The following is a 14,025-nucleotide window of genomic DNA, read 5'->3' as shown; positions in this document are numbered from 1 at the left end:
TTTTTAATTCAGAAGTTGATTTACATTTGATTATTACATCTTGTGTCATGGGAACTGGATGAATTGCTGCCTCTGTTTTTACGCAACTTATTTCGTTATCAAGTTCAGTGGAACTTGTTTTAATGTAATTAGCTTTGATTAATTGATTTTAATTGTGAGTCTGGAGCAGTACTGCTCCAACTATTTGATACCATGCCACTTGTTTTTTTTGGTTTTTTTTGCTAGTAAACGTTACACAAATTCCATAAAGGATGAGCCGCTGCGTGTATACCTGTCCTACCTGCCTACCTGATTAAATCCCTTATACATAGATATTTATCTGTTGGCTTAACATTACATTTACATCATTTAGGGGATCTTTTGTCCAAAGTTACTTACTTAAAAAAAAAAAAAGGTGTTTATTGCATTTGTAAAATGTGACATGCTCGTGGCCTGGGTTTCTTGATTTGGGACTTGGGTGTCCAAGTTTGGTCCCACCTCTGTTACAACTACAGGTTCCACACGATCACGAGGAAAAAGAAATAAAATCCACGGAATTTGAAGTCTGAAAACATTTCAATGTCTGCAAAAGCTTTTGAAATGAAACATTAACCCAGAACATTTAGGAAAAGTCATGGAAATTTGCTTCACAAGCACCTAAATATTAGAATGTTTTGGGGTTCATTTAAGATCCGACTTAAAAAAAACAACCTCTTGGTAAATATTCAACAGATGTTTATCAAACCTCCATAAATTGTCATGAATATTGATTCAATTATAGATTTTGACATGGACTTTCTTGTTTAAAAAGACGTCTCAGAATGTATGGTCATGATAAATGTCCTCAGTCATGAAAATATATTGGTAAAGTGATGCATGAACTGTTTTAAGGAAGTCCACCTAGACAACATGTGATTTTTTTAAGATTTGGAAGTTGGAGAAAATAAGAGATGAGTAGGACACAAATAACTCGCATATGCAGGTATCGTGCATGACTCCTTTTCCATAAAAAAAGGGTGCGTTTTTTTTGTTCACTGTTAAAACAACACACGCAGATCAAGTAACTAAAATCAAGCTGGGTGTGGGTCAGATCTCCTAAGCTGTTTTCGTTGGCAGTATAACCGGTAAGAGTTAACTAAATTAATGAAATTAAATTACAGGACGATAATCACATCAGTGAGCCACGAGGGCGCGCAACAGGGTAGAGCACTCGCGCGTTCAAGTATTTGTACCCACATGCTCGTTCTCCAAGCTCAGTCAGCGTTTTACTCAGTGGTGGCAGGGGATACTGGATTTCCACTTGACAGTCACTCCCCGCTACAGAAATCTAGTGCATCCCCTCAGCTAAAATGTCAAAGTTGGATCAGATCCTTGTTCTCGACCCTCCCTCTGACCTCAGATTTAAAGGTAGGTGAACCAGCGGTTGCTAAGGAGTGACACGTCCGGCGAGTAGTGACTGACTGACTGGAACGATTTCACAGTACCTCAAGCGAATTTCGTTGCCAGCAAGCTAGCTTAGCATTCACCGCCATTTTAAGTTAGCCAGGAACAAGACGGGCCGCTGTATCCTCGCACTGTAGTGACGTGGATAGCCGGCGTGGCGTGTATCTTGCTGGCCTGACATGCATGTCCAGCTGGCTGACAACACTCGGCAAAGTGGTGGACGGACGCTAGGAGACTACCAGTGCTTGCTACACGGGTTTACAGTGAACATTGAACGCATCGTGTTTGCTAGCACCAATGAAACACAAGACACTTTACTGTGGCTAAGTGTTAGCAGCAGCAAACTGTTGTTATTAAGGCTCACCCCACCACTCCGAGTCACAACGTTAAAATGGAAAAAAAAACAACAACTCTTGAAACACAAATCAACCGTAAATCCTGACATACGTCTGACACACATATTGTCATCGAATACTGGGGGGGAAAAACTGACAGCTAAAATCCCAAACTTAGCTAATCAATGGTAACAACCTACACACAGATTTAAGTGGCTAGCGTAATGCTAGTTATGTTCTATTGACTCTTTAAATGTTTTTTGGTCAGTTTTTGAGTCTACAGACACTTTATAGGGCTCAACTAATCCTACATTTTATGTCATTGCTAGTAATGGTTGCATGTACCGTAGAAATGATGTGTCAGTTGACGGTTGGCCAACCATAGTTAGGCTAGCATGCTAATGCAAAAGTTGATATATGACCCTAAGTGCATTGTTAGCTTCTTTTCATTCGCTTTAGTGTCTTGTTTGCCGTCTCGCACGGCTGAGTTCATGTTAACATGTTATCAACTTTTTTATGTTTAGCTTAACCGTGTGACATTTGTATGAGCCCAACTGTTGCTCTGGTTATTAAGTGGACTAATACAAAGTGTTCGAGCTCTCAGTATAAATGTCTTGAGAAGTGACAGAAGCTTTTCGTGCAAGGCTATGATATTGTTGAATAATGAAGACATTTTCCTCTACAGATAAAACATGTGTTCTAAAGGCATTTTATCTTATAGCCCCTTGCATTTTTGGGATGCTTGTCATAGTTGCCACTGTCTGGGCTGCTAGCAATAATGCCAAGTTCAAACAGGGAAGTGTTTTATTTTTGCTGAAGTCACCAGTCATTATGCCCAAACCCTTAGTGTGAGGTCTTTTTGCACGTAAGAGGTACTAGGAGCAAGGTCAGTATATTAGTCGTAATCTGGGTTTGACTGGGCTGTTGGGAAGGTCAACTGATAAAGTACCAGACCTGCAGGATTCCTTTGGGTGGGTTATAGTCATGGTGGTATTTTGAGAAAGAGATGTTGTAAACAGACGTCATATCTTCATACATCATTACAAAGTACAATGGATTCCTCCCTTGAGGTCTTGCACTCGATGATACCACTGAATGTGTACAAGCACAAGAGCTCCATGCTTATTCAGAAATGCATAATCAGTCTTTATCATGTGTGATAATTTCACGTTTTTCTCTCAAATCAGAAAACTTTTTTTCTGCTAGTTTGTATTGAAACTTTATCAAGTGCAAGACTTTACTCACATCCTTCCTTAGAGATGTAGGCAGACGTTTCTCAAGGAATGCTGAAAATGAATGAAACCCACGGTGAACTTGGCCATAAACCAGTTGTCCATAAACCAGTTGTCCATGTCCAAAATATAATAGTTTGATTTATTTGCTTTGAAGTTAACCTTGCATGGAACAAGTTCCACTTTCTTTTTGAAACATGTCACCGGTTGTCTTTATTTCTTAACTTCTTTATATACGTAGTAAAGAGCCCACCAGTAGAAGACTGGGTTCACTTGTCAGCCCTGTAAATTTGTTTTGATACATGTATTTAAAAAAAAAAAAAGAAAAAAAAAGTTTAACCTAAATACATGGATGTCTGTCCTTCAGTTGAACCTTTAATTTGTACTGACAGGGAGAGGGATGGCAGAGACATGATCCGTGATAATCCGAGCCATGGACCCTCTCATTTTACCTGATTAAGAAATCCTGTTCTAATTAGACCTATTCTGATTCCTGATCAGTCACAAGGTTTTGATTTTCCCTCATCAGATTGAACTTTCAGCATCCCGATAGAGAAACATTTGCATCAGTAAACTGTTAATATGTGCCCAGCGTGATACTGAGCATGGTTTGAGGGTCATAAATCAAACACAACTTGCTCTCTAAGGCATGATGAATTAAATCCCTGTGGTTCTCTTTAACCCGCACTAGTAGCTTCATATGAATTATGGTTAAGGTGTAATGATGTTTCTGCTGATGAGAGGGATGACTGCTTAGCTGACCAGTGATTTGTGTTTGCTCCACTAGGATTTGAATAGACCGGATTTACAACTTCTTCCGTATGGTGGTTTGATTGTGAGCCAACTGTATTATTCCGAGCTTTTTGTTGGAGCTACGTTGTACTTTGTTTGTTCTCTATTGTAATTTTCACTCATTTAAATTTATGAAACCACGTGCAATAATGGAAATGAATGTTGGTTGGAGCCTTGGCACCATGAAATGTATAAAGGAAGGTGAAAGTGATGTCTGTCGTGTGGTGTGGAGGAGGACAAAGCTGCTTCTTGACCGTGCGCTGGTGTGTGTGCTCTCACCTCAAGTTCATGAACGGACCTCACCTGTGCTAAGGTGAGCACGAGGGAGACTTAGAATAATCGCATCACTGTTTTCAGGTGCATATGGACACTGTACATTTGTTTTGTGCTGGACACACATCTGAAACAAAGTTCAACCCTTTGCCCCTCAGTGACTTCTTCAAATTAGATACTTTAGTTCAGTGTTTGTTTGTTTTTCATTTTTATTGTTTACATGGTTCAAGCCACTAGACTTTTGGTATTTGCTCCTTGGCAAAGATTTATTGTTCTTCATTGTTTTAGTGATTCTGATACGAACACCCACACTGAAACCAAAATCTCGCCTGAAAGCTGGAAAACAGACGAGCAGGAACTAGTGCTGTGTTGTAGAAGCAATACAAGGACAGGCAAGATGACCACAGCTCGCTCGCTGTCACAGAGACGGAGCTAAATCTGTATCTGAAAGCTGGGTTGCTTCAGAGCCTCTGCTGGGATTCCTGCAGCGAGTTAGAGGGGGCAGCCCTCCTTTCCTTGGCTGGTATTTTTAGAATAGGATTTGCCTGGGGGACCCTAACTCAGCATACATGCAACAAGATGAGAGAGACACTGCTTGAGCAAAGGTGACACCTCAGAGTTAGGCAATAGATGTGGTGTGGGAGTACAGCTGATGCACACAACTGCTCTCCAGTATCTTATCCATTTCAGTCTTACATTTAGCAATACTTGCACTGTAAAACCATCGAAAGAATTTATTTTCCCATTTCTAGAGCTAAGTTCGTAGTTGGCATAGGTCGGTGTGTCTTTTGAGAGTCTGGCTGATGAGGATTTAATGAATCTTGAAAGAGCAGTTGCTGCTCTTCATAATGGGATGTGTTGTGCATTTGACAAAATGATTCATTTTGGGGTTTTTTTTTTGTGTACAAAATAGAAAGCTTAAAGCTGCAAGCATATTCAAAACCAGGATGAATGGTTTACACGCTGAGATCTGCTCCGGATCATGTTTACTTAACTGAATTTCTCACTGACGTCATTTTCAAAGAGTGGTTGTTTTATTGAAAGCCCTTCTGCTTGATTCCACAATAGTTTGAGAAACTGGCAGTAAGACATAAGCCAGTAATTTTCATCTGTCCTTAATAAGAAGGGGATGATGCATATAATGATCAAAATTAATGAAATCTTTTCACACAACTTCATTCTATCATTACGTGATGTGTACTACCTTGTACTACTTGATTTAAGACGAAGACCTAAGTGGCAAAGATGTGCATCGAATTATCAGATGTTGCAGAACAGTCACCGTCATTAGTTTTACCGGTTTGAAGGAATGTCTTTGTGACGCTCCTACATTGAAAACAACCCAGTCACCACCGTAACTATAGCTTAGTGGAGCCACTCCAATCTGGTCATGCACTGCTTCTTATCTCACTTGAGCACTGGGTGTGAAAGAGGGCTGAATGTAGGCTTTTGTCAAGTAGTGAGTTCCTACCAAGCTTTGGTGGGGTAGGATAATGCAAAGATGGAGCTGATGTATTACGTGCACAGCTTTTTCTGTTGCGCTTTTTTTTTTTTTTTTTTTTACACGGTGCTTTGAATACAATAAGGTACAAATCCAGCAAAAATCAAATAATCGTAATAAAGCTGGTAAGTAAGACTGGTTTAAAAAGATGCAAATTTATTTGACATTTTGATTCTTTTGGCTGATGTATTGGAAATACAAAGGAGTCACTGTAACAGGAGGTTCCCCGGATTCCCTTTTTTTTTTTGGAGACAAATGCTGGAATGAAGAATGTTTGGGATAAGCAGGGAAAGCCCTTTATTAGATTAGTTGCTGCTGCTGATCTATTTTAATTTATGGCAAGAGAGAGATTTGTTGATGCTAATGATTAGATATGGGTTTATAAAGATGTACAAGTAAATGGGAAATTTACTAAGTAGTTGCAAATCAACATGGAAGTTTTCCCAGTACATGATAGCACAGAATTCAATTACCATTTTGGCTTGCCATGATTAGAACAAAATACAATTAGGATAAAACAATGACTTACACTACTGTGCATTCCATTGTGATATGCACGGCCGTTTTGTGATGGAACGATAGAATGAACGCGTTTTTGTTGATGAGAGATTAAGCTAATTCAGCCCCAAGCATGTTGTTTCCAAAGTTGATGAATAATCTAGTTAATCATCATCTCCATCTTGAACAAAATGATCATTGTCTTTTTTCTTTTTCTTTTTTTTACTGTAATCAAGCCACCTCAGTAAGTCAACAACCTCAGAGAAATTCTGCACTCAAGTTTATGAAACACTGACCCAACAGTTGGCATCTTTTAGAGCCGATAAAAATACATGGAGGGGTTGCTAGGATAATGCCACATTTGATAGTGTTGAGATACTATATATCTCAATTCAGCATCAGTGTAAAAGTGTGGTCTCATCGTGTCGTCTGTTGCTGCTCACAGCTGTGGGCTGCATGTCAGAGGTGCGGCTTGTTGTAGCTGAAAGAGAAAATTGTGTCCCAGTTCAAGATGCTGGGTCTTAAAGTGTCAGGTTTTATTTGATTGAAGACGTGAAAATGGGCTGGACCCCTGCCTCACTCTCCACAGTGAGGTGATCAAACCTAAACAAGTCAACAACTCAAATCAAACATTTCTATTTTAAAAACTCAAAAGTGTCACATGCGACAGCAGGTGAAGTTGGACCACAGCATCAGTGCCATGCTGTCAACAAACCAAGCATCATGGGACTTGTCCCTGACAGACTCCAAGGCCAATTTCCCTGATTGAGTTTGCGTTACCTATGACTTGGCATGCAGTTGTTTTCAACAAGGCTCATCAAAGCTGGATGGGGGGGTGGGGGGGTGGCCCTGGTTAAGAAGCTAATTAGGAATAAACATCGTCACAAGACGCAGATGCCAATATTGATCTCCTGATATATGGCTTGAGGACGGCAGGACCCTTCCAATATGAACATGAGACATCTCTAAAAAGTTAGCAAGTTCACTTGAGTTCAGTGGTTTGTTCTTTCCCCTCAGCAGACAAGTAAAGCTACGTATGGAGATCCCGATAAAGATGAACGCACCATGTCCATCTATGCTTTCAGCACTAAAAGTAATATAATCTTTACTTCACCTGTCCCTCGTCGTCCCTGCTCTGTGCTCTCCACTCATCCCAGTACACAAGTCTGTGTTGCAAATGAAAGCAAAATCCCGTTCCCAGTAACTTGGGTGCTAACTGATGTTTGGGCCTGACACAGGAAACTCTCTGTCAAGCCTGCTTACTGTACACCCGTGGAAACTCTGGAAACAGAAGTTGTTGTTGTTTTTTTCTTCTTTCTTTCTCCTGAATAACAGAACAAAGTTTTTTTTTTTTGTTTTATTTTCAAAGATTGTGTTTTTTAAGGTCTAGGCCTTTTTGACGTGAGTTTGGATGAGGACAGCTTGCCTTTGATTTAAATGGACCTAATCACATAGGCGTGATTGAGTTTGCAGCCTGACACTATGTTTCAACTGATGTCCAAGATGTTTTTGAACCAAATCCTGCTGGACAGTACCTCTTCAGAGCGTGAAATGTGATTAGAAATATTGAATTTCCTCTTTCATCACTGCAGACATGCAATGTAGTTCCTCTTCATTTGGTGTTCTGATTTCAGCAATTTTAATGGAAAATTGTTTCCCTTGCAATTTCGTGAAGTGGTAGTGGGTAATTTTAATAATTTGCTAGAAACAAAATGTTCTGCAAATGGTTGATCATAACAAAGGATTGTAGAAAGGGATTTCAAAGTGGGGGACAGCAGTGTGATGATAAAAGCTAATTTTGTTTTCCATGTTCTTATGCTGTTGTGCTGTGCCGGTCTGAGTAATAACGTAGAAATTGATTGTACTCCATTGTGTCTTTCTGCCCATCAGGTCCCTTCACAGATGTAGTCACCACCAACCTCAAATTGAAGAACCCCTCTGACAGAAAAGTGTGTTTCAAAGTGAAGACGACGGCACCACGTAGGTACTGTGTACGGCCAAACAGTGGTGTCATCGATGCGGGAGCAACTGTCAACATCTCCGGCAAGTCATTGTCTCTTTCTAGCTTCTAAACCACAGCACCTGCCAGTGGGCTTTAAAGCCCATAATTGCACTGTTGTAGTCAGAAGCTTTGAAAAGAATCAGATTTTTCATTTCCATGACTGTTCCTTCAGGATTAACGTTCAGATCGTGTCTTAAAATCCTGATATTTCACCTCGACTGACCTGAGAAGGTCTGAAAACGTCTCTTCATAAACTTTAACTAAATAAACACATAAATCATGTACATCCAAAGCATTTTCATTCTTCTTATTTGAGCGATTTCTTTCTTTGAAGTTTTTGTGATAATGTTCATTCAGACACAGCCCTGGAGGCCTGGTCAGGCTGACCTGAGAGCGATTCTGATGTCACTGTGGTGGTTTCATCCTGTCTCACCGAGGCAGACAGACAGACAGACAGACAGACAGGCCTTATTAGCCTCCAGCAGCTAATGAATGGATGCTCTCACTATTATGGTTTACTTTCTATTGATATAATCGGGGGGATGTGGAGAGGCCTTTTGCTCAAGTCCTCTAACATTGTTCATCTCTTATTCACAGTCATGCTACAGCCCTTCGACTATGACCCCAATGAGAAAAGTAAACACAAATTCATGGTGCAGACGATTTTTGCCCCGCCAAATGTTTCTGACATGGACTCATTGGTGAGTGACCTTATATTCTCGCTGACGTGTTGTCAGAAGACCTTGTATCCTCCCTTTTTGTTTCAGTCGGGGTTTTGCGTTTGTTTGTAAACCGTTTCAATTCTTTTAGTTCCACTTGTGACCAGAGAAGAGAGGGAGGTTCACCTAAGAAACACAGTCACAGGGTTTTTCCGTACTCTCTTCAGTGGGCCTGCCTTCATAAAAACGTACTTTAAGACATTGCACATTATTTTAGAATTTGAATGATATTTCAACATTTTGACTGCGCAGGAAAAGTGCAAGCGGAATAATTCCCAGGGCTCTGGGATTGTGCATGTTTTTCACTGAGGCTTATTGGAGCAATAATGATTAATTCAAGTCTTCGGGGGGGGGGGGGGGGGTCGTGGTTAAATCACATTTGACCTTCAATAGGTTGAGTATTTTAAATGTTTCTAATAACGAAGATGAACACACAAGGCATATTCACTCCAGTTCATCAGAATCACTATACAGAACTAACTGAACCCCATCGTCATTCATGTTCGATTGTTATTGTGTTCTATCAGTCCACTGGAATTTGTATCCAGTTCCACTTAGATATATTTGGTCCTCCCCTATGCTGGGATAAATGTTCTCCCCAGTTTCTTACCACTCCATTCTCAGATGAGGTAAACATGCAGGAAGTGACTGCAGCCTCCTGCGGTCCAGCAGAGAGCAGCAAAGGCTCAGACAGCGGCAGAACATGCGCCTCCTCCTGCAGACGTGTTCATGAACTGGCTTGTCTTGAATGAGAGGCAGAATCCAGGAAGTGTAGTGGAACAAGGCTCAGTCTCCCTGCTAAGCAAACAAGAATCGACCAAGGTTACTGATTTATCCAATTAAGTTGCTCCATTGTGCCGCTCAGCCTCACTGTAGTTCTGTAGCAGGACTTGAGAGATGCGGCTCATTGACTGAGGAGCAGCCGTGTGTTTTATTAGAACTTCGCTGTAAAAATCACAAAACCTTAACGTTTGTGAGCTGACTTTATTGTCTCTTTTTATTCTGAAATATTGACTTTCAAGCAATAAAAAGAAGTTAATTTTCAGTTTTAAGCAGTTCCCTTTTGAGCTGTACACTTTTAATTTTTATCCATAGGCTAAACATTCAAGGCTACATTTCGTGTGTGTGTGTGTGTGTGTGTGTGTGTGTGTGTGTATGGAATCCAGCTGCTAGCAGTTTGGGTTGATGAATAACATGCACATTTTTCATCTCCTCCAGTGGAAAGATGCGAAACCCGATGATCTCATGGATTCCAAGTTGAGATGTGTCTTCGAGCTGCCTTCTGAAAATGATAAAGTGGTAAGAGACGCTGCCGAACTTTAAAAACAGCTTATTTCTGCACATCTTTAATCAGAACCTGGAGTAGAATCTAGTTGATGATGCACTCCTTCTGAAAACGTCCAGAATACCGTCCGTAGCAGGAAAAGCTAGCCTAAGCACCCTTTCCTTCGGAGCTCATGACCTTGTAGGTGGTTGGCACTTTTTGTCGGGCAGCTTATGGCAAACCCAAGTCCTCTGCTGTGAGAGATGGCACAAAGAAATGAGGAAGAGAACAAATTGATTTTGGGGCTCTCAATGACGTATGGAGATCTGATTGCCCAGACCATGTTTGGAGGTTGCCAATGATATTTTGTCATTCGTAATGGAAGTAGTAATGTTTGTAGATACAAAGTCAGGAGGTATCGCTGAACTGCATGTGGAGGAGATGCATTTCAAGCCAGGCATGAACTGAAGTGCTTGGAGCTGTCCGCTTGTGATCTGATCACCCAAGACACGCGGTTCAGGTGAAAATGCCACCAGGTCCAGCCAGATTTAGCCCAGGGCGTGCAGCTACGGCGTGGATGAGTGGGCTGCTGACTCAGGACGGTATCTGGTCTCTGCTCTGGCCTGTGTAGCATGCTCGTAATGTGCTAAAGTGTGGAACTTTGTAAGATGAATATGGAGCGTAGGATATGTGAGGGCAGTGCATGTTTCACAGCAGCATTCTTGTAGTAAAAGCCTGGACGTGTTGTTATGCTCTTCCTGTCCAAACTGTCAAGCACGTGAAGATGAAACAATTTCTGCAGCAAAGTTTTGTTCACTGACAGCTTACAGTCCTGGAATTGCATCCACTACCCAAGAGTCCACACGCAGCCTGGCGACTTAACAACAAACCACCCAGGGCAGTTGCATTATGCACCGGCTTCCAGATACGGATCAGTGAAAAGTTTTACCTGGTATAATCAGTCCATCCTGACTTATTCAGTTGCACGTCTGTGCAGTCCCAACGAGACAGTGCGACTGTGTGAGTTCAGGTTTCAGTGATTTAGATAAGTGCACAGTCTCCAGGGCCGCTAAAACATTTTCCTAATGCAGACACCAAGCAGCACTGCAGTTGATCTGATTTTAAAACATAGTGATTAAAGTTTCATTTCTAGTAAACAAATTCAAACCATACACAGAATATTACAAGTTAAGATTGAAGATGGGCTCATGGTCGAACAAATGCTCAGCCTCGTGGGCTTCTGTTTACATGCCTGGATTTTTGCATGAAGCACTAAAACCTCATAGTCTGTCTCAGGATCTTCACCCTACTGACATTACAGCACATGAATCTCCATCATGCAGTCCTCCTCCTCTCCTCCGTCATATTTGTCCCACCAAAAAACAGCCACATCACACATGGGTTTTGGAAGGACGCTTTTCCTCCCTGCTCCCTTTGATCTAGTGATCGTCTGTGCCCTGAACACGGCTGTTTTCTTTGGCCCAGCCTGACGTCTAGAGGTTAACCTCCCTGCTACTCGCCCTGGGCATGCTGGAAATTCACTTCTCTTCTCTCCCTCTTCTTGTCTGGACAGAATGACGTGGAGGTGACCAAAGCAGCCCCTGTGCTGAACTCCGTGAAGGCTGATCCATCAGCAGCCGCTGTGCCTGTCACTGCCACACAGGATGATGCAGAGATGAAGAAAGTGCTGGAGAAGTGCAAGAGGCTCCAAGCTGAGATGAGCAAGCTGGCTGAGGAGAACCAGCAACTAAAGGTTAGATGTGCTGACATATTTATTTAGAGCATCAAATATTAGGGGCCACTCAGGTGATGCAGCTGTATATTTTGTTGCCATCCGATCCGGGGCCACTGGTTCAGTTCCCTGTGTTGTGCGTCCGTACAGACACAATCAGCCGTGTCTGGGTTTGGAAGCGGGATGATGGTGTGGAAACTCCTCTCCACGAGGGGAAAAGAGGCAGCTGATGACGCGAGCAAAAAAGAATAATACTCTATATTTTAATTCCGCCCTTTCAAGATCCTTGATTTCATGACGTATAAAATAAATGTAGAAAGCAAAATGAGGACAAAAATCAATCAGTTTGAATTGCAGCGGTCCTTTGCCATAGTTGGGCTGTAGGACACTGAGTGTGAACGATGGGCGTGACTTGAACACTCCGGTGAGTGAAACTCACCGTATCAGCCTCGCGTTCTGTTCTGCTGTGTGACGATGTGGCCCTTCATCTCTCCTCTTCATCGTTTACAGGAGGACGGTGTTAGAATGAGAAAGATGCCCCGCTCAGACCACATGACATCAAACTCAACCAGCCTCCTCGGCCGAGAAACAGGCACCGCCTCCCTGCCCTCCCTCCTCGTCGTCATAGCAGCCATCTTCATCGGATTCTTCCTAGGGAAGTTCATCTTGTAGACTGGGAGATGCATGCTGTATCCCCCGCCCTGGCTCCAGATTCAAAAAGGCCTGGAAAACCCGAGTCTTTCTGTTGACTTTGCCATATCATTGGTATTGTGGCCTACAGTGAACACATCTGTACAGCATCATTCGAAGGCGTCGCCTTTTTACAATCTCGCACAGTTAGTACACAGAGTTGAGAGAGAGAGGCAACAAAAAAGTGGTTGCTCCCTTTTTTGTTTTCTGTTTTTTGCTGGCTGGAATATGCAGGTCAAGTGGCAGGACAATGAAAGTTGTATGCTATCAGTCACCACGGAAGATGCACCTAGAGTGAAACAAGAGCAAGAGGCAGTCAAACGATGAGGTTTCTTTTCTCTCTTCTCTGTTGTTTTTAATAGGAGTTGAATGGAATGTTAGTTGTCTTGTAAAATTGTTGTTTTAAATCCTTTTAAACAAAAAAGGAAAGGAGTTCCATCAAAAGACTTGGATACTTTTTGCTGGATTGCCACTGAAGTAAACGTTTTTCTCAGTTTGTAATTTCTACTTCTTGTCTTGGAATGTTCAGGTCCAGCTGGGGATATAGGTGCCTCCTCTTGTACATTTGTCCTTTCCTTTTTCTGACAACACCAATGCAGACATTATTATTATTATTATTATTATTATTAATATTATCATTATTATTATCATTATTATTATTATTATTATTATACAAATCTTATATTCCTTCTGAGGCAAACAAGAAATAAGGTCTCCATTCTTAAAATCCTGTTCCATGGTATTAAGCATTGAAAAATAAAAATGAAAAAAGTGGTTTTGATACCAGTCTTTTCCTGTCTCTCTCTCATGCGACCATTCAAGTGTGTGTATTATGTAAAATAACTCATTTTATCCTGTAAAATGAGCGATGTCCACTCGTGTGGCAGCCTCGCCATCTTTCTGGACAGGATGCTTGTGATCCCTCTCCACCTGCGTGAAGTCTGGAGGAGTGACTGCGAACGTTGACTGGTAAGTAATTTTTTTTTAAAGGACTCGGCGATAGTGAAGGATACTTTGCAGCTAAATTTGATACTAAAGAAATAGGACTTGAGCAAGTACGTCTGCCTTCTGACAGAAAATCGGTCCGCAGCATCATGTGGGGGATTTTTTATTCATTTTTTTTGTCTGGAAATGGAACTCTTGTGTGGCTTCAGGCCAAACAAGTCATCCTTTACTCTCACTAGTGCACCGATGAGCCTGTGGCACCCACGGCCCAGCTCACCGGGTCACCCGTTGTCCTTCCACAGATTTCAGTTGGTCGGTGCTTACCCCTGCACACTGTTCTGGTTCTGACTGGGTCATCTGGCCGACAGTGTCTCCCCTCTCAAAGTTGCTTGAATCTGAAGAGCGAACAAATAATGTTTTCTGTTTATGTGAACTACAGGTACCAACAGGTAACGGTTCATTTCCTTCATATGGAACTGATACCCGCCCCTCTGTTAGGTTTCATGACGCTCTTAAAAAAAAAAAAAAAAATCAACTACCTGTAGCCTCTCTAAAGGTCAAGTTACAGCTTTCTGCTGCCACCTGCTGGTCAAAATGTGAATTGCAGCAAATGAAGTAAA

At 41.7% G+C, this 14,025-nt stretch overlaps 1 protein-coding gene across 1 annotated transcript; it reads left to right on the top strand.

Annotated features, from left to right (window-relative positions):
• The first annotated feature begins 1,187 nt into the window (after positions 1 to 1,187).
• Positions 1,188 to 13,234, top strand: vapal (VAMP (vesicle-associated membrane protein)-associated protein A, like). Its single transcript, XM_086204305.1, has 6 exons — positions 1,188 to 1,386; positions 7,944 to 8,096; positions 8,653 to 8,756; positions 9,993 to 10,073; positions 11,612 to 11,791; positions 12,281 to 13,234. The coding sequence occupies exons 1-6, from the start codon at positions 1,329 to 1,331 to the stop codon at positions 12,440 to 12,442; spliced, it is 738 nt and encodes a 245-aa protein (XP_086060431.1). The 5' UTR covers positions 1,188 to 1,328; the 3' UTR covers positions 12,443 to 13,234.
• The last annotated feature ends 791 nt before the right edge of the window (positions 13,235 to 14,025 follow it).

Source organism: Aulostomus chinensis, chromosome 5 (genome assembly GCF_037954235.1).
Source record: "Aulostomus chinensis isolate RoL2024-O1b breed Wild chromosome 5, RoL_Achi_v1.0, whole genome shotgun sequence".
NCBI classification, from domain to species: Eukaryota; Metazoa; Chordata; class Actinopteri; order Syngnathiformes; family Aulostomidae; genus Aulostomus; species Aulostomus chinensis.
Note: the sequence above shows the minus strand (reverse complement) of the source record. Positions and strands in the feature narration are given on the sequence as shown.